This window comes from Theobroma umbraticum, unplaced genomic scaffold (genome assembly GCF_002168275.2).
Source record: "Theobroma umbraticum cultivar Fairchild unplaced genomic scaffold, ASM216827v3 scaffold_56.0, whole genome shotgun sequence".
NCBI classification, from domain to species: domain Eukaryota; kingdom Viridiplantae; phylum Streptophyta; class Magnoliopsida; order Malvales; family Malvaceae; genus Theobroma; species Theobroma umbraticum.
Window position 1 is genome coordinate 12,773,306 of NW_018397256.1, and position 20,880 is coordinate 12,794,185.

General features: G+C 35.2%; 4 protein-coding genes and 1 pseudogene across 5 annotated transcripts; 1 reads left to right on the forward strand and 4 right to left on the reverse strand.

The window, feature by feature from the left end:
* Positions 1–2,141: 2,141 nt before the first annotated feature.
* On the reverse strand, positions 2,142–4,072 carry LOC110411568 (hydroxycinnamoyl CoA quinate transferase-like). The gene is made up of 2 exons (XM_021421782.1): positions 3,301–4,072; positions 2,142–3,153 (listed from the first exon to the last, which is right to left on the reverse strand). Exons 1-2 carry the CDS (start codon positions 3,706–3,708, stop codon positions 2,215–2,217), a joined length of 1,347 nt encoding a protein of 448 aa, XP_021277457.1. The 5' UTR covers positions 3,709–4,072; the 3' UTR covers positions 2,142–2,214.
* A 1,519-nt stretch (positions 4,073–5,591) lies between these two features.
* LOC110411025 (shikimate O-hydroxycinnamoyltransferase-like) lies at positions 5,592–7,462 on the reverse strand. The gene is given in 6 exon segments (XM_021421015.2): positions 5,592–5,749; positions 5,752–6,211; positions 6,214–6,378; positions 6,380–6,457; positions 7,026–7,171; positions 7,204–7,462. Coding segments are annotated over 6 exon segments (1,266 nt in total).
* A 4,544-nt stretch (positions 7,463–12,006) lies between these two features.
* On the reverse strand, positions 12,007–13,786 carry LOC110411024 (shikimate O-hydroxycinnamoyltransferase-like). The gene is made up of 3 exons (XM_021421014.1): positions 13,702–13,786; positions 13,088–13,507; positions 12,007–13,000 (listed from the first exon to the last, which is right to left on the reverse strand). Exons 2-3 carry the CDS (start codon positions 13,496–13,498, stop codon positions 12,113–12,115), a joined length of 1,299 nt encoding a protein of 432 aa, XP_021276689.1. The 5' UTR covers positions 13,499–13,507; positions 13,702–13,786; the 3' UTR covers positions 12,007–12,112.
* A 2,865-nt stretch (positions 13,787–16,651) lies between these two features.
* LOC110411464 (uncharacterized) lies at positions 16,652–17,389 on the reverse strand. Its single transcript, XM_021421628.2, has 2 exons — positions 17,166–17,389; positions 16,652–17,092 (listed from the first exon to the last, which is right to left on the reverse strand). The coding sequence occupies exons 1-2, from the start codon at positions 17,314–17,316 to the stop codon at positions 16,845–16,847; spliced, it is 399 nt and encodes a 132-aa protein (XP_021277303.1). The 5' UTR covers positions 17,317–17,389; the 3' UTR covers positions 16,652–16,844.
* Positions 17,390–19,846: 2,457 nt separating this feature from the next.
* Positions 19,847–20,854, forward strand: LOC110410388 (EG45-like domain containing protein pseudogene; annotated as a pseudogene). Its single transcript, XR_016350875.1, has 3 exons — positions 19,847–19,955; positions 20,307–20,583; positions 20,691–20,854. The product of XR_016350875.1 is annotated as an EG45-like domain containing protein pseudogene (transcript).
* Positions 20,855–20,880: the final 26 nt, after the last annotated feature.

A 20,880-nucleotide genomic window follows, 5' to 3' on the forward strand; every position in this document is an offset into this window, starting at 1 on the left:
ATAAACTAAATATAATAAAATAAGTATATTTGATGTTTACTATATTAATTTTTTAATTATTTATATTAAAAAGGACAAGACTTCGAAATAAAATAGTTGATAAGTTTTTTACAAATAATTTAATTATTTATATTAAAAAAATTATCATCATTGAACAAAACTTTCCTATGACACTAGTATAAGTTTTTTTTATTTACATGTTATATAAAACTATTATCTATTATAAATTTTTTAATTATTAATAATTAAGTGTAATATATTAATTTAAAAAAATTATTTTTATTTTTTAAAATTTTTGACTTTCTTAATAAAAATTGATTAACTCTGCTATGGTAAAAAAACCATTTGATTTGTAGAAATACACCAAGGGAACATGATGCTTAATTATCCTTGCCAGGTCCAGACTTGACATCCAAAGTTGCGTTTTTGGTCGGTCTAGTGCTGGTTGCACCATCGTTTGTCTCTTCACATTAGCCTCCATATTCTCTCACCACCTGCAGGCTACAGTTAATGGTCACAAAAACCTTTATAAATTGCATTCAACACTGAGCTCTCTCTCTCTACGGGCAAACTCAAAAGTCAAGAAAATAAAGAAGTGCAATGCAAAAGTAGGGGAAGGCAAGTTTGCATACCCTGTAACAATGGGGGCAAAGGTTTTCCAAAATCTCTTTAGTAGAGGGGTTTTGCACTGGTGGGTGATGAATTTGGTGTTTTCTTGTCCCTTTTTTGAGACCAAAAATTAAGTATATTACACAGCAAACAGGAACATGGTGATGGATTAAAGTGTGGTAATCTGAGAGTCGTGGTTTGGTAGGTCGTGTGGGGATATCAATCATGAAGCACACGACTCATAAAGGTGTGTTGAATGGTACGAATAATTGCTTGCTTTCGTCCTGTGATGGAATGTTGAAAACGACCAAAAATGTACTGCTAGATGAAAAAGTTGACTGGGTTTTCCCCCATGGCCAATGAAACGCACAAGACAAAAAGAGAGAACACGGAGTAGGTGGAACTTGCATGATGTGATTGAGTCACAACAGCCAAATTGCCCTTCTTGACCAAATCCTTTTTTTGTCATTTTCAATCCCCACTAACAGAGATTTGCAAATTAATTTACCCTGTAAACCTGTTTAATTTCTTTCAACCAAACCAAAAAGAAAATAGCTTTTCCTCATGAGCTAGAGCAAGTTTCAAAAAAAATTTCTTATTTTTTTAAAATTTTAAAAACAAAAATGAAGAGTTTTAAATTCAAAAAAATGTATATGATATTAATTTTGTAAAAATCATGACTATTAAAAGAGCATTATACTGTTCATTAAATTTATAAAACAATCACAATTAAATTTATGAGTTGTAAGTGATTCGATAAATGTGGTAACTTGATTGAATAAACCTTCAAAATTATCATAAAAGTTTAGATCGAGCATGATACAGATTGATTGTTTTCAATTAATCACTGAAAGGTAACTCATATCGTGAGAGAAGCTGACTTTCTTACTAAAGATGGAGTTGATAGGCAAAAGGAACTAGTTCAATTCTTTGGTTTTAACTAGGAATGATAGACAAATTTCTTTGTCTTCCTCTTATTTCGTTTTCATGTGACTTTAAGCTCAAAGTTACTTTAGCTTTGACACATTGCAATAAGAATTACAGACCTTTTAAAAAAGAAAACACAAATTATGTTAGACAAAATAAACATTCTTTTTGTTAAAATTAACTATTTACAAATGTTTCTGTTCTTTATAATTATCTAATTACAATGTTAACATTAAATGTTATTTTATTTTTTATCTTTATATTATAGTATAATATTCAAATATTTGATAGTAATGAGTTTAGCCTAATTAAAGTATTTAAATATAATATTAATATTGAAAATATATATTCTTATAATTTAATCTAAAAGAATGAGAGCAAAGATAAAATTACATAGCATTTAATATAAAATAGATAAAACTCTAAATTACATGTATTATTTGTCTGTTAATTTTTTTTTTCTCGTGACTTAAAAAATGGGTATTTGATATGATAGTGTGTAAGATTAATTCGAAATTTTATGTGCATTGTGAATACAAATAAATTATTAAATCCAACAATTGATTAATTAATTTTATATCTATATAACTTCATCCATCCTGCACTTCTTGACCAAATCTTCTTGAAAGGAAAGCCTCTGCTTTCCAAAGGTACATATATAATGATAGGGAGAACAAACTAATAGCGAGAATTTATTTTCTCAAATGGCAATAAGAAATCATAAAGAGACTTCTCAAAGTGTTTCATGTGGGATGTCTCCAAGCAAACCACCAATGACAAGCTCCCATCATCTACAGAGTTTGGTATGATATATATTTGTCCTTCGTTGATGACATTTGCCAATCCCACGTGCATGGGGCGACCCCATCCGAAATCTGCAGCATATACCGGAAGTCGCATCCAGCCATTGATGTTGAGGTTTGGGGACTGAAAAGTACGTGCTCCTCGCACAAGAGTCTCCATATCAGGTACACTTTCTAGGAATTCAAGAGCTGATCTCATATACTTGTCGTCCATCCGTTTTACCGTTCTGTTGATTCTTTGTATTGTATCCGCAAATGGTTCGGATTGGAGAACACCTGACAGAGCAGTTGTTGCAGCTATGAAGATAACATTGCCAAGGTAGCCTGGTGGAATAGGTGGATGTAATTTGGACCGTCCATCGACTGGAATGTATAACTTGGTCACTTGATCATCCGCAAGGCCCCTCGCTTTGCACACACAACGCCATATATGTGCAGTCAGGACGTCGTATGTGCTACGATTTGCTTTTGTTGTGTTGCCATTCATGGTTGCCTTGGATTTTAAGGTTTTCAGCTGATCAGCAGTGATTTTGAAAATAGATGTAGATGAAGGTTTGGGACCAGCTTGAGAATTTGGAGTTGAAATAGATGTGTTCAAGGGAGGAGATGGATCGTATTCAACATGGTGAAATGCAGGAGCTGGTGGCACCCGAGCTCGGAGAAGGGTGCGATCAATGAATGGGGTAACATTAATGGGTAGGCCTCGGGTTGTGTTAGACCAACTTTTCATGAAATAAATGACTGATGGCGCATCCACCAAAGTATGTTGAAATGCAGCACCAAGACAAACCCCTCCATGTTTGAAGCTTGTCACCTAGCAAAATATACACATGAGATTTCTTATTGTTTATCTTGAATAGTGTTGCAACGATAAAATTTGCAGACTCTAATTGAAAAAGAAAGGACGACCATAAAAGATATTGAAACTACAAATACTCTCTCACTAAGTGAAGATTTGTACCTGTAACAGAACGAGTGGAAAAGAACAGATATCTCCCGAATAGTCGACTGTTGGAACCAGCTGCCCAAGTTTCGAGCTCGGTGCAAAATCGCCCAAGTCATCTATGGTAGTAGCGGTTTCCGCCTCTATGAATAATACTCCCTCCGCGTTGCAGACTATCTCGAGTCTTCCATTTTCATCATATCCCAATCTCCCAGCCATGGGATAGAACGGGACGAGAATGTTACTCAAAGACTCCTTAAGCAATTGGGTGTCAAAGAAATTGGAAGAAGCATCCGATTTGTAGAAACACACCGAGGCAACATGATACCTTGATATCACCAAGTCCAGATTCGAGTTCCACAGACGTCGATTTGGCATGTCTCGAGCTGGGCGTACCATGGTTGATCCATTAATGGTAATCTTCATTTCCTCACGATACCTGCAATGATAAATAAGTTCACTCTTAATACTAACTCGTAGAAGGGCTACCTTTGAAGTTGTATTTAACAGGAAACCCAAAGCTCAAAATCTTGAAAAGTCTCTCCTTGTTGAAAACCACCAGGAAAGGGAAGCAGAGGTGTTAGTTAAGGTGGTATGGTGAAATTTGGTCGTTTGATGGCTTTATTTTTGACCCAAAGCTGAGGAAATAAGCACAAGACAGCATATGAAATGAAAAGATATATATATAAATATTGAATGAGGCCACAAGCTCAGGGAAAGGAAGCCAAATTAAAAAAGGAGAGGGATTTTATTCCGAGACGGAGGCAGAAAAGGAGAACTGGGAGAGAGAAAAGGGAGAAAACAAGAGAGAGAAACCGAGAAAATGGAGATTATGTGGGGGGAAGGTAGAAGGGAAACTGATGAGAAATAGGGAGACCAAACTCTAGATATTCAAGAAAAAAAGGAGGAAAACTAAAAGGGGAAAGAACAAGAAAAGGAATGAGGCAGTGGTGAATGAGTTCCTAACCAGTGGGGATTTCGAAAATAGAAATGAAGCAATTAGGAATGAGGCGGAAATTACTTGGTCAATCGGCAAACAAGTAGGCTTCATATGTGGAGAAGAGGATCAGCTGCTAAAGGAGATTGCTAAGGAGGCAGCAGCTAGAGCCAAGGTTAAAAAAAGTTAGTATTGGAACTTAATTGCGGAGATCCATAGGTTGGAAGAGATTATCCAGGGAGCTTGCACCAAACAGGGTTTTAGAGAAGCAAGTAGCTTTGCTGATGCTCTTTGAAAGATGGGGGTGAAAAAGAAGTTCACTACAAGGACATAAACAGAAGACATTAAGTAAGGGTTGTTTCTTCACATACCTTTCAAAAGCTTTTTCGGACAATGTGGATTTGGCATACCCATGGACATTCAAAAACTCATGTTCTAGCAATTGTTTAATGATACACGACCAGATATCCCAGGCATACTAAAGTAAAACATTTAGAAAAAGTTCATTTATTTATTTATTTATTTGAAAGGCAGAACTATACATCTTGCATAAAGGTCTCCCAAAGTAGACTTACAAAAGACAAGCCATAATAGGCATGCATGTCATGCAGATGCACAGCATGCTACAAAAGGGGAGAGGTACAAAGCATAACAGCATTGTTAATCATCAGCAATCCTACAGGGCATACGATATGCAGAAACCAGAAACCGAAGGCTTTTGGTTATACAACATGCAGAAACCAGAAACATCCATGCACACTGGTACAGGGCATAACGGTGGCGCAGATTAAGAACCCCTAAAGAAATAGCACAAGAAAGAAACCAAAACCACATCCACCTAAAACAAGAAACAGCACAAGTTTATGCTGTCAAAGGACAATACCAAAAATTAAGAAAAATAATTGGTTGGTATATAGTCCTCCAACATTTCTGATAAAATCAGCAGAGGAATAAGAGAGAAAGATCGAGGAAAGTCAGTGTGAGGGAAATGATTTTCTTCATTACTGAATCAATTATTACAAGGGTAACCAGCTGATGTAAACAAACTAACAACTAACTTTAACTTATTACAATGGTAAAAGTAACTAATACCTATAAAACAGTAAAAACTAAAATCTATATTTTAAAACTATAACAAAATTACACGTGTCCTTCCCTTCCTTGACCGAGAGTAAGTCTTCTGCTCCTCCTTCTCTAAACACAGTCCATCTGGAAATCAACTTTAAATCAACACCGAGAGTGTCAATAATTTCCTTGTCTTCTTATTGAAGAAACGCTACTCTTCTTTTCCACAACTATCCACGTCTAGCTCAATACAAGGTCGAAATCCTGCATTTAGGCCACAAGAGTGCTGGCACCCTTCGACATTTTGTTAGAATTCATACAGAAGTTTTTCGAAGAGTTCAATGTGAGAGGCTTCCAAGCGTGTCGCCAGAAACAGGCTCCCATCACCCGTTGGACTTGGTAGTATGCAAAATTTTCCTTCTTGGATGATCTTGGCTGGCCTCATGTATGTGGGACGACCCCAAGAGGCAACCACATCCAACTAACAATATCAATGTTTGGACATGGAAAAGAATGTGTTTTGACATAAGGCACCTTTTCTATGTAATCAAGTACTGATCTCACGTATTCATCATCGACCTGTATTACTGATTCATGGATTCTCTTTACAGTGTCTATTAATGGTTCTGATTGGAGATCACCAGCTAGAACAATCCGTGTAGCAATTAATATTGTATTGCCGAAATAGCCTGGTGGGAGAGGAGGATGCAATCTTGATCGTCCGTCAACTGGTATCAATAGCTTGGTTACTTGAACATCTGAAAGTCCTCTTGCTTTACTTGCACAACGCCATAAATGTGCAGTTAGGATTTTGTAAGTACTATATTTTGTGGAGTCTCCATTTTCACTTGGTTTGGCTTTCAGGGTGTTTAGCTGATCAACCGTGAGTTTAAATATAGATACGGCTGATGGCTTAAGGTGTGATGATATTCTGAAGTGGAAGCTGAGTTGTTCAAAGATGGAGGATGGTCGTACTCAACATGGTGAAATGTAGGAGTTGGGGGCACCCGAGCCTGCAGAAGAGTTCGATCATTGTGTGGCGTAATGCTAGGAGTCAAGCCTCGTGCTGTGTCAGCCCAACTATTGATGAAATGAAAGAGCAGATAAACCATCCCCTAAAGTATGTTGAAATCCAACTCCAAGACAGACTCCTCCGCATTTGAATTTAGTTACCTAGTAAAATTAATGTTACATCAATGCCATACTAAATCACATACATGCTGCTGGTGCATGCAGCCAACATGTGGCATTCCATAGTTGTCTCACTAACAGTAAATAACTTTGACACAATTTAAACATTTTTTTTTTTGCAAAGCAGAATTCATTCATAAAGAAACAAAGCTACAGCCAAAAGGAAGAGAATAGCCTCCAGGAAAAGCTGCACAAACACAAAAATCAGATCTGCAGGGACAAAACCAACCCCTGCCTTCCCCAGAAAAGCAGCATATATATCCCCCATCAAACAAAAAGAGGTTAGCAAACCTCAACCAAACAGACAGAGGTGATCTTGTCAAGCACAAAACCAAAAACACCTACACAACCAAATATTCATACTCAGAATCAGCAAACGAAAAGAATCTCCCTTGTACACCTGGAAATATAGATAGGGGTGACAAAATCAAATTTAGTCTTATAGGATTAAGTAATTTGTACACTCAAAAAAGCTATAGGTAATAGAATAAGGATTAGAGTAATTCAACAAAACTTGGAAACCAAGATTTTGTTTCATGATTGCTCTTACCTGCAACAAGAGAAGTGGATAAGACGACATTCCTCCTGAATAATCGACTATAGGAACTAGCTGCGAAATCTCTGAAGAATCGCTGAAATCTTGAATCAAGTCATCCATAACAGAAGCAGTTTCAGCCTCTATGAATAATACTCCCTCTGCATTGCGTATGATAATACTCCCTCTTCACTGCATATAATTTCAAGCCTCCCATTTTCGTCGCATCCCAACCACCCAGCTACGGGATAGAAGGGCACAAGAATCTTGCTTAAAGCCTGTCTAAGCAGTTGCGACTGAAAGAAATTAGAAGAACCATTTGGCTTGTAGAAGTATACAGTACGAATATGGATTCTTATATTCACCAGGTCCAAGTTAGATATCCATAGGCTTCGTTTTGGAGTGTCTTGAGCACGTCGTACCATGGTTGACCCTTTTATCATAATCTCCATCTTTACACCTATAAGGAATCAAATTAGATAAACTTCAGTGAATCTCTATAAATTCAAAACAGGACAGGGACGTCAAGCAGAAGATTACTATCCTTACCTTGTAATATGGTAGAGGGCAACAGTGTTCACGGTGCAGTTAGTTAAGGTTATCCGGATGGGTGGTGAACACACGAGCACCTTCATAAAACATAAATAAATTACAATTACGATAAGAACAAGATTATTAAATTAATAAAGCAGTGCAATGCAGTACTCGGGGCATGATTAAATAAAGTTAAATGATTTAATTTGTTAAATTTCAAATAAAAAAGCAAAGACAGAAGACAATGGTGTAGCCCAAGTTGGAATTTATATATTCCCTCAACAAACCCAAGTCCACGAACACTTCATCCAACTCTTTCGCTTAGCCCATTTGCACCAAGTAAGGGATTGGTTTTTTCATATACCCTTCAAATGCCATACAATGTGGATTAGCCATGAGCCATCCCATGGCCATAGCGATTTGGTTAGTGTTATAGGTAATGAAAAATGTGAGATTTGTTCAATCAATAATGTTCATGTTAGAGATTTATGGTACCCTTTTCGTGTTTTTAATTTTCAAAGAGAAAAATATCTTCAAATTTAATCATAAATATTACTTAGTACGTAATGATCATTAAAATTTTTTAAAATATGTTTTATTTGTTCATTAAAGTTTGTACACTCCGAGAGCCACCCATATAAAATCTAGAGCAATTCTTAACTAACACTCGAAACAATACAAAACTTGGGAATCGAGATCTTGTTTGATGGATGCAGGAGGAGAAGTGGAGAAGAAAATATTCTTCCCTGAACAATCTTCAACTTTAAGAACTAGTTGTGAAACCACCTAATCCACATAACAGAAGTAGTTTCAGCTTCTATGAATTATACGTATATAATATATGAATACGTATACATAACTACTAACAAGAAAAAGACCAAGACTTGTTAAATCATTCATCAGAGTTTTCTTTCGTCTCAACTCCATTTTTTACCTCAATCGTATCTGGAGGCCAAAGCTTGTCAAAGGGTCTTTAGGTTTTTTTCTGAAAGGTTTCTGTCCGCAATTATTATGGGTGTGACATACCTTGGATCATGACAGATGAACATAACCAATGTGAAACACACGAAACCTACATACCCACGCCTTGTCATCTATTATACTACTAAATCAAAACCATCGTCACAATATCTCGCCAATTAAAGTCTCCCTTCCTCTTTCCAAACAGCCCCAAACCCAATGCCACTCCTCACTTCTTTTTTTTTCTTTGGAGGTATTCAGAACGCATTCATTAAGACGGAAGGGAATATATTCTTCCCCTTAGAAAATTACATCCCAAAACAGCGGACACCCAACAAAGTAATCTAAAGGTGAAACTGTAACAGGCATTCCCTAGGCAACCCAGTCTACCATCCTAAATATGCACCAGATCAAGAAGAAAAACACAACAATAGAGCCTACCCAGAAACCCCAAAAAACCCTCTTTCCTGCTTACAGCAAAAATATGCAGAATAAACAAAACAACAGACCCAGAAAAAAAAAGTATAGACAAAACTTACCACCCAATATCCCAAGCCTAAGGCTTGCAAAAAAAAGGCTCTGAGAACACCAAAAGCTTCACACATCCGGCAGCCTGTACACCGATGAGCTATATACCAACACACAACCCAAAACAAGAAACAACATTGTGCATATGACGACAATCATGTAAGATAACACAAACCTGTATCAACATGACATTCAATCTCCACTCCTTACTTCTCTCCGGGGTAATTGGGTACAAATTTAGTCCTCAGAGCTTTGGTGTTATTCTGATAAGTAATAGATGGTATGTTGGTCTTATTGGTAGCATAAGCCAAATTTGGGGAAAAATAAACAATTGTAAAGAATTTTTACATGCACATGTGCAAGAGGTCTGAAGGAAATAAACTACAAAGCAGAAGAAATATGCCCTCAGTTCGGTTCTCTCTGTCTCTCTCTCTCATTGGATACGTTAATGATTCATCACATGCACACACAACAGTGCCGAGGGAAAATGCTGTTTCTGTTCAGACCTCAAAATCTCGTCAACCACGTCTCCCAACATCCCACCATTTCATTGGTCTCTCTGATGAGAACGGTTCTCTGTCCGGCTCTCTCTCTCCAGCTTAGCACTTCCACCAAACTTGACCGTTTCCCGACGTGACATTGACTGGGAGGGAACGAGGGCTAACACACGTGGCATATTAGTACAAATTTGCAGCCAGTTAATGAGCATGGGCTTAATTCTCTAAATTACTTCCCAACTCCTTTCGTTTGCAGGTACGATTCAATGAGTACAGGCAGAAGAAACAAGTCTCCTACTCATTGATATCCGAAAGGCAAAAGGCTCAACGAGATCAGTTCGTAAGATTCAGGAGATGATCCGCACATCCACAGCCTCACATTCCAACCATCAAACCTCCTCTACGAAAAAGCTATTTGTCCACTTCTCTGACGCCATTCAATTCCAAGGAGGGGCAGAGCCGAAGTGTGGAAAGCAGAAAAGGTTGGCAGTGTTTAGGGGTCCATGCCTTAATTTATGACAATTTCGGGGTTAAATAATCAATGTATGTATATACGGAGCTAACTAATTTTTATCAGAAGATCAAAAATTAAAAAAATTAAAAATTAAAAATTTTTAAAATTAATATATTAAACTTAATTATTAATAATTAAAAAATTTATAATAAAAAATAATTGTATAACATGTAAATAAAAAAAAACTTATAATAGTATTTTAAAAAAATTTTGTTCGACAATAATAATATCTTTTTTAATATAAATAATTAAATTAGTAATATACTTATCATTCATTTTATTTTAAAGTTTTATCTTTTTTAATATAAACTATTAAAAAATTAATGTAGTTAACATCTAATATTTTTATTTTTTATATTTAAGTTTATAATACTAAATATTAAACTATAATGCATAAAATATAAATAGTTAAATATAATATACATAATTAATAATTTCTTCTTATACTCAAGATAATTTACTTTTAACTAAATATAAAACGTAAAGCATATTAAAAACATATACTAAAGTAATTTTTTTTATATAATTAAGATTAATAAAAATAATATATTACTGAAATTTTAAACAATTACTAATAATGCAACACTAAAACCTATATTTGAGAATTACATATATAATAATTTTTAAAAATTAAAATTATTAAAAATAAAATCCACATAATAAAAAATAAAATCCATGACAAGTAAGAGATATCACTTATATAACTAAAAAAAATGATTGATGATTCGTAGAAATTTTTAAAAAAAATTTATAAAAACTTAAAATATATGAGTAAATAGAATAGAGTTAAAAAAGATAAATAATAATAATAATATAAATTAATTAATTAAATAAATAAAAATTTTATCTTTATATAATTTCACAATAATGGAATAGAAAAGAAAAAAGAGAAATATAGATAAAAAAATTTAAAAAATTTACAAAAAATAAAATTTGAATAAAATTAAATAAAATTTATAAAATTATTTTATCATTTTTAAGTATATTATTTATTTAATAAAAAATTATTTTTAAAAATTATGAAAAAATAAATAATATTTAAAAAATTTCAAAAACTTTAACCCCTAGGGATGCTCTGCCCCTGAATGCATGCTCTTATGACTAACTCACCCTTTCACTCCTTAAAGTACACAAATTAATTTTCTAACCCTTTTATCACATGACATAAGTTTTAGAAAAAATTCATAAAATGTCTTTAATCAAGTAATATTAATTGATTTTAACTTTGTATCTATATCAATAAAAGGCAGTCGGCTTGTATAATTAATGCAAATAGATTTGTTGAAATTTGATTCGATGGTTATTTTGACGAACACAAGTTTTCCACTGCTGATGTAAGCTCCATCACATCAATTGGCCTACGTAAAATCTTGTTAGATTTTTTTTGTAGGTCTTGTTTTGATTCTGCACACGAAAAACGTCAATGCCGTGGAAGACCAAAAACCCTTGCCATTTTTCAGGTAAAAATTTGTCAAAAATTATCAATTACAAATAAATGAATTAATTCATACTCAACAATTAATTATAGATCGTATTTGTGTTGTAAGCCCCTTTGCTTACGAATCATGAATGTATTCACTTGTATCGATGTTGAAATAATTATGAAGATTTAATTTTTAAACTTAAATTAATTAAAAACATCTAATTATTTGTTTGATACTTTTAATTGTTAAATATGTTTTGAAAAAAATAATATTAGAATCATATTAGAATGATAAGAAAGTTTATGAGGGTAACGAGAATAAATAAATTCTTAAACTCAATAATTGATTGAATAAAATATTAATTATATATAAAATTAATTAATTTTATACCGATATAGCATGGTCCATCCTCTTAGACAAAAAGGGGCACCAAACATGTCTAAAAGATTAAATAGTATTAAAAACCGATCTAAGACAGCATAGGAAAACAAACCAATGACGAGGTCATTTGTTTTGTCAAAATCAAACACAAAACGACATTAACAAAAGTAGGAAAGTGGTACATATGAGATTTCGTGTAGGGCTGCTCTGGTTCTATGGAAATTCTCCTCTTATTTTTCGTCTGTTGGACTGAATATATGGTTCTTAGATTTCGTACAGAAGCTGCCCGAACGTTTTCATGTGAGCGGTGTCTAAGCATGTGACCAGATACAAGCTCCCATCCTTAACGGGGCTTGGTAGGACGTATGTCTTGCCGTCTTGGGAGACTTTGGCTGCACCTAGCCAAATGGGACAACCCCATCCGAAATCTGCTTCATAGATGGGCAACCACACCCAACTGTTGATGCTCAGATTTGGGCATTGGAAGCCTCGGGCTCCTCGCACCGGAGCCCTTACGTTGGGCACTGTTTCCATGTGGTCGATTGCCGACCTTAGGTACTCATCGTCCAGTCGCTTCAATATTGTCTGGATTCTCTTTGCGGTATCCGGAAATGACTCTGATTGGATATCACCGTTTGGAGCAATCGTTGCAGCCATGAAGATTACGTTTCCGAGATAGCCTGGTGGGAGAGGTGGACGCAATCTGGACCGCCCGTCAATTGGAATGTATAGCTTGGTCGGTTGATCATCCGCAAGGCATCGTGCTTTACTCACACAACGCCATATATGGGCCGCCAGGCTGTTGTAAGTGCTGTAGTTGCCAGCATTACCGTCTTTGTTTGCCTTGTCTTTCAAGGTGTTGAGCTGGTCGGGTGTGAGTTTGAAGATGGACACGGTTGTTTCAGGATCTGACTGGGGTTCGTGATCAGTATTCATGGAAAGAGGTGGGTCGTACTCAACATGGTGAAATGTGGGAGTTGGCGGGTCTCGAGCTTGAAGGAGAGACCTATCAATGTGAGGTTCGGCACTAAGGGGAAGACCTCGTGCCAATTCAGCCCAACTGTTGACGAAATGAATCCCAGCTGGACCGTCTGCCAAAGTGTGTTGTAATCCGATCCCAAGACAGACTCCTCCACACTTGAATTTTGTGACCTACGAAAATTTACAACATTCAAACCATTAAACTTCTTAGAATTTGAAGCAATCAAAGCTTAAGACTAATTTTCGACTAGTGTATACCTGTGACAAAATGAGTGCATACGAGGAAATATCTGCTGCATAGTCAACCGTGGGAACTAAACGCCAAAGCTCTGAACTGTGAATGGTATCCCCAATCAAGTCATCTATCACAGCATCAGTTTCAGCCTCGATGAATAAAGCTCCCTCCGCGTTGCAATTTATCTCAATTCTTCCCGTTTCATCCCTTGCCAACCTCCCAGCCATGGGGTAGAATGGAACGAGAACCTTGCTTAAAGCCTCCATAAGCACTTGAGCATCAAAGAAATTGGAAGAACCGTTTGGTCTGAAGAAGTACACCGTAGGGACATGATGCAGTGTCATCAGTAGTTCTAAGTTTGAGCTCCATAGCCGATGCTTCGATGTCTCTTCAGCAGGATACACCATGGTCGATTTCTTTGTAGTAATCTCCATCTCTCGTCCCTACCTCAAAGTAACAAACATAATAGCTTTGCTAATCAATTAATTAGATTGAAGACTAAAAAATAATAAAGTGTTAATTTTAACCAAACTAAACTCAATTTTGTAATCTCTTTTTCATATCATAAACTTCTTCTATTTACAGAGAGTAGTTAGACATTCATATATGTACAATAGGAGAAGAAAAGTGCGCATACCTCAAGCAAGCACAAGAAGAATTTGACAATTCTTAAGGATAAAAAGGATAGTCTTGCGAAGTAAGGACTTTGAGAACAAGGCAAGATTAAGGAGTTTTGAACTTACAAGTAGTCAGACGTCTACGTCTCTTTATAGACTCACAAGGAGGGACGAGGGTACATGTGGTTTGGAGAACACTCTAGACACAGGCTTACATTAATGATTTAATCAGAGTAAGTTATTGCAAGTATCCCAGATATTTACTGTGAAGATTCTTTTGGTCTTGGTCATCCACATTCTGAAACTGATAAGATTGATTACTTATCCATAATTAAGGTCTAGTGGAGAGTGATAATGGGTTAAAGAAAGTTATTAGGGGCTTAAACGATGCATGACCTGGACCTCAGGTCGACCACGTCTCCCACCTACCATTACCATTTCATTTCTTTTCCACTTTTTTGTTTTTTTGTTTTATATCCAAATGCATCAATTGACAGAAGATTGGAAAACATAAGGATAAATGAAGGCAATCAATTAAGGAACATAAGTTCAGACTATAAACAGAAAAAGTAATCAAGTATCAGCCAAAACAACGTAAACCAAGTATTGCAGAGGCCAAATTTAAAGACAATTAAGCAACTATTTCTATAAGTAGCTAGGGAAAAAAAAAAAACCCCAAGGTGCATTAAATGCAGTTAGGACCTGATGGCTATGGGAGCCATATTCACCGTGGGTTGCTCCTAGTGGAGAGCATGGAGACAAGTAGGCCTAAAAACAAAAAGTCTAGTTGTCCTTGGACGATCACATAAATAGTTTTTTTTTTAAACTAAAATGGAGATTTTAAAGTTTAAGTTAATTAGTTTTTCTTTTCTATCTACAACTATATTTAAAGCAAGCCTCAAAGGCTGATAGACCTCTTGCCTTGATACTTGGCACTCTCAAGCTTATAGACTTTTACTTACTTGGGTTTTTCGGCTTAGGCTTGCTTTGAGCTTAATGGAGGGTTTTTTCTTCGACCTATGTATAGCTTTGTTACTCTATTCTTCCTATCTCCGTCGACTCTCTACGTGGCTTCAAGATTCTGGTTCTTGGCTTCACACATGGTTAGATTTTTGGGACGTGGGCTTCAGGTCTAAAGGGGTAAGATTTTTGAGACGTGAACTTGAGATCTGAGGGTGGTTAAGTTTGAAGGATTTTTGTCTTTACACGTGATTAAGTTTAGGAGATATGAGCTTGAAGTCTGATGGATTGGATTTATGATTGGGTTTCTAAGACCTAGACCTGAGATATGATGGAGTTAAATTTGGATTAAATTTTTTTTCTTTGTTTTATATTTTTTTTATTTTTTATATATAAAATATGTGATTTGTTAAATTTATCGAGAGTTACATGTTTTCAGATTTTTCACCATTTTTCACCTTTCATTTTTTTTATATCGTAGGCTTGAAAATTTTATTTAAAGTTTTATTTTGTGCTAAGGTTATTTATAAGTGTATTTTTATATGAAAACACTACCACAAATATCACCATAATGACTATAATAATAACAATTACATATTTTACACACGTTAATGTACACCAACAATTATATTATTGCATATCTATTTCACAAAGTATTTTCAACTCAATTGAAATTTTTTTTTACTATTCCAAGGACATCGCACATACAGTAGACTAGTTATATTCAAAAGAAGGGAGAGATGAAATCCTCCTCTATCATATTCATATGATTTGGAATTAGTTGAGACATCATGTTTAATGATAATCATATTAAATGGATTTTGTTAATAATTGCCTAACAGGCAATTATTATTTATATATTAAAAGATATTTAATTTAAATAAAAATAATTACCTTTTAATTATTACATTTTATGTGGAGAAATACAAATTCTTTTATTATAATTGAAGAAATTTTATTTTTTAATTTGTATTTATACAAATTCTTAATTTAATAAAAAATTAACTATCATACTCAATGTTTATTCATATTTTTTATTCACATAATATATGAAATGATTTGACTATCAAATATTGTGATATATGGTGGTCAACAGGGTTACATATCACATAAGGTGTGCCTCATTGCACAAGTGCCTTAATGTGTCATGACAGCCCCTTGGTGTCGCTGAGTTCAAATTTAATGTCGATGGTTCTACTAAGGTAAGTATCACGCCCCAAGAGTTCAAAAGTCTCAACACGTGACACAAGCATGAGCTTATAGAATAGGGGGGGTGTTCTATACGACTTTGATAGGTATATATATTATTGGTGTATTTTTTGGATCCTAGGCATTCAAGACTCCAATTACGCAGAGATCACGACGATTAGACATGCCCTGTAGCTATTCTCTTTGTCCCCATTTGTAGGCCCTAAGAAACTTATCATGAGTCCGACTCCTTGGTAGCTATTTCTTGGGTGTATATGCTGATACGTACGAGGCCTAGGAACAAATGGGCCATTTTCAATGAAATTGATGCACTAATTCAATACACTGGGGATGTATTTTATCGTGCACACGTTGAGGGAGGGAAACACATTTGCAGATGCTCTTACTAAATCCGGTGTTGATAAGCAAAGCAGGATTTCTGCTTGGTGGAGACTAGATTTTGATTTCTGGAGCTGCTGTTTTCTATGATGTCTTCTTATATCCTTTAGCTTGTAGCTGGGTCATGAGTGTATATTTGTGCTGTATTTTCTTGGTGCACTCCAATGGACTATATTGTCTACAGGGCAATGTACACAGACATAATGAGAGGCTTTGCTGCCTACCTCGTTTATGGGTCGCATTGCACTTGTCACTGTTTCAACAGTAATATATAATATACAGATTTGGGTTTAGTGAAACAAATTACCATATGATAGAAAATATCGATTAACATTCAGTATGATTGTGATTAATTTTCTGTTAAAGAGTTTAAAGTTTGTGTGAATACAGAGGTTAGAAGTTTTCTGGACAATAAAATACAATAATTTAAGAGATTTTTTTATAATATTTAAATCAAAATATTCACTTTAATACATTAAAAATTTATCACATTTAACTGTCTGCTATTTACTATAAATAACATTTCGTTAACATTTGTCATTAAAAATCAAAGCGAAGCTTAACACTTAACACCATATTTGGGAGCACTAGGCATCACTGCATCACCACCGAGCTATCAGTACAAGAACATAGAAGAGAGCAACCCAAGTATCCCATATCTGAGCACAACTAAGAGGAGGGAAGAGGGTTTTAGTAGCAAAGAGTTTGCTCCACTTCTCTTGCCACGAGGACGAAGAAGATCTCCACCGCCATAAGTTCCCTTCCCTTTCTTGTTGTGATCAATAACTTTCTTTTCTTTCCAAACGTCCCTCAGGTAAAGTGCTTCATGTAAACCATTAAACGTTCTTTGACTCCTATTTACATCTGCCAAAAATATGGATTAATTAATTAACAATATTAATGACAATACGTATATATATTAATGTCGAAAGCTTACTCTTGGGTTGTTTTTCCTTCATCAATGGCGGCTTGATACCAGCATGAGCTGCAGCTCCTGGTGAGGTGAAAGCCCTACTTTCACAAAAGGAGTGTAAGAGGGCATTGGAACAAGTGATGAAGAAGAGCCATTGAACAACTCTTCTCTTCATTCCAGATGACAGGAGAATGAATCAGGGATATCTTCTGGCTCTCCAATTTTAGGCTCCCTTTGAATTGTTACCTTACAGTTGGGTGATTATTTATAAAGAATCATGAAGGAAAATGAATACTTTCTTGACCACAAGAAAAAGGAAAAAGGGTTATGCCTAATAGTAATGTTTGATTTAATTAGGGGATAAAGGTACCTCAAAGCAACTTTAAATTCTCAAACATGTGATAGGATACTAATTCCACAAGGAATCCCAAGGCAATCAAAGACACTAAAAAGCCATTGTCGGGTAATTACATTGGTATATTTTTAATTTATATAATTTAAATAAATTTTTAATCCAATTGTTATATTTTAATTTTAAAAAAAATAAATTTTTGTAATTGATTATTATTAATTAAAATAATTTTTGTTATTTTTATGTTAAAGTGATATTAATGTAAAAAATAAAACTATTACATGACCTTGTCATTCTATCATATTACTATTTATTATAACATATTATAAAATGAACTGTATCATTTTAATTAATGGTCCTGCTTTTTTTACTTTAAAAATCTTCAATTTTCCCCTCCTTTTTCTTTTCATAAAAAATGGCGGAAAGAGAAAGGATATGCCTTAATTGGGCCGGTGGAGGTGTCCTGTAAGCATTTGCTTTTGACGAATGCCAGCAGGAAAAAGGTTAAAACAGAAGAATAAAGGAAACCCTTTTTGTTTTCCATTTCAAAGAATCCAATAATTCACCTTTATTGAGGTTGTTTAATCCCACTTTTTCCTTAATAAGATGAAGATCATAGGGAATCCGGTGCCTATCTAATTTTCTTCCTACACTCATAAAAAAACAATTTCTTTGAATTATTGTAGTTTGAAAAATATTAATATTATTATTCTATCGTCTATACATCACATAATGTAAATTTTCAAAATAAATCTATTTTATTTTATTACGGTACATAAAATATTTCAATATTATTTATCTCAAATTTAACAATAGAGTTAGTAAAAATATTACTTTTTGAAAGATATGTATAAAGAAAGAATATATATATATATATATAGTTAATTAGTTTGTTATACAAAAGACAACATCTAAGAATTAAATGTAGAATATGTGCTCAAACCAATGCCACCCACACCATCCGAGCTAGTACAAGGAGACTTAGGCTTTGATGCTTTAGGGTTCTATACTTTGCTTTCCCTCTCTGCTGCACGTTTCATGGGATAAAAAATTCTAACTTCACTGGATGAAAGTGGATGTGGTTAGGTAATTATCAATAAATGAATGGTCTCTTTGCTTGACATTTGATTTGTTATGAAGATGAAGAACATCATGAAAATAACATGAAGGAGCATCCTTTTGTTGACAATTCCATGTGTGATCAAGAAAATATTGTACTACACACCCCGGCCACATCTCCCTTCCTGTATTTGTGAATAAGATATTTTTTATCACCCTTTCACTCTTTCCTTCGGTCTTTATTACCAAACAGAACCTTGGAGCTGATCATGTTTCGCTATATCTGTACATGTAATACTGAGCCAAAGTTGGCTATGAAATGGATGAACCAGAAAGCAACACCTGTTGCTAGCTTCAAACTTAGTAATCTTGGGGTTATCTTAAGTAGAGTTAGTGGCAGAATAGTTATCTGATAAGCAAAGATCGAACCAGAATCAATTTTCTATTGAGGCCCGTAGAAAGAATCCATTATTTTTTCCAGGAATGCAAGTAGCCGAAGTGAGTAAAGTGACATGTATCCATATCAGGTTTCAATTCCCATGCGCAATAAAAAACCCTTCATATCATTGGATAGCAGGCCACTATTCTAGTTTGTGGCTTCTCATCATTTAACTTGCACAAGCTTATTTATTTCTTGGTGATCATATCACTAGAGGAGGATGATGGTTTGGTGTCAAATAAACATAGAAGAGACGCAAAGTTGGGCAGTTTGAAAGGCAAATGCTGAAAAAAGAACCGAAGAAATAACAAAGGGTTGACTGCTTTTTAGATGTAGATAGGTACAAGTTCGTGTGTTTCACCTTCTGGCTTTATCACTTCTAAAACCAAATTCAGCATGTGAAACTCTTCAAAGAAAGCAACATCCAATATCCTTTTATCTGTTCAAATAATTATAGTTCCAGTGGCACTTGGTGTGCTAGAATCCAACTTTAGCAGCCGTAAGCTTCCAAAAACCTTCTGCCCTACCAGGATACTCATGATCTGATGCACCATATAATGGAAAACCAGCAATGTAACAGGAAATGAGGACCGTGTGTTTATCAGAAAAGAAAAGAACTTTCAAAGTGATAGCACTCGTGAGTCGTGACGTTAATCTATGTGCCACAGCCGCGCAACTACCCACATAAAAAAGAGAGTCAAATTAGAGTAAAACACTACGTCAACTGCAACAATCACAATTCAGGCATGCTTCAATGCGAAGTATAAATAGAGGGTCGCGAGAGGGAATTTTTCCCATGACAAAGAAAGCGAGTCAAAAGAGATACAGATATAGTAGAACCAAAACTAGCAAGAAATGAGGTCAACAATGCTGCAAACTTTGTTGTTGTATTGCATAGTTTTTGATGTAATTTGTGTTTTAGGGGATGTTGGGACGGCCAAGGCGTATGATCCTCCATACTTGCGTAAGTAGAAACACTACCCTTTTGAGTTTTGCATCTTATACTCACTGCTCTTGGCCATGCATTTGTAGCATTGATTGCAAAAGGACTAAAGGATACGTGATATAGTATCCAAGGCTTCCTCAAACTTAACCAATCATTAGGTTAAGTCTAAGTAATTTCTTTAATCATGTTTGGCCGGTTAGTTTTTGCACGCAAATAATGTAAACTATGTCTTTTAAAAGGTGCCTTCTCCCCTTTCTGTGGCATGTTCGAAAGTGCAAATCGACCATTTTTCCTGCTTATATTCGTCACCTTGGAATAGTAATATTCTTTCTTTCCTTGTATGAATTGATCTGTCTTAAATCAATGAAGCAACCAAATGCAATGGCTACAACGAGGATCAGTTCCCTCCGGGTGGGCTCTTTGCTGCGGTGAGTGATGGGTTATGGGATAATGGAGCATCATGTGGTAGGAAGTACAGGATCAGGTGCATCAGCGGCCCAAAGCGGCCATGCAAAGGTAGATCCATAGTTGTGGAGGTTGTTGATCGTTGCACAGAAGATCGTTGCCCCGTAACCATGCAGCTGTCAAACAAAGCCTTCGACGCCATCTCAAAATTTGATGCCAGAGTTAATGTTGAATATGCACAGTACTGAATTATGATCCTTCAAATTTGTTGATGAATTATACTCTCAAGCATCAAAACAACACATGAAATGAATATATGATTCTCTTTTTTTCCTTTCTGTTTTGCAGGATTTGAAGTAACTTTGCTAGAGTTTAAGAGCATCTACCTTAGGATCCCTTGCAGCCATGAACACAAAAAAGTTGTAGATTACCACTCTGTATTACTAGAATAAAGTGAACTATCAGGTGTTGTTGGTTCTGTATTTCAGAGCCATTACCAAGATTAATAAGAATATATCACCATACTCTTCAAATAAGG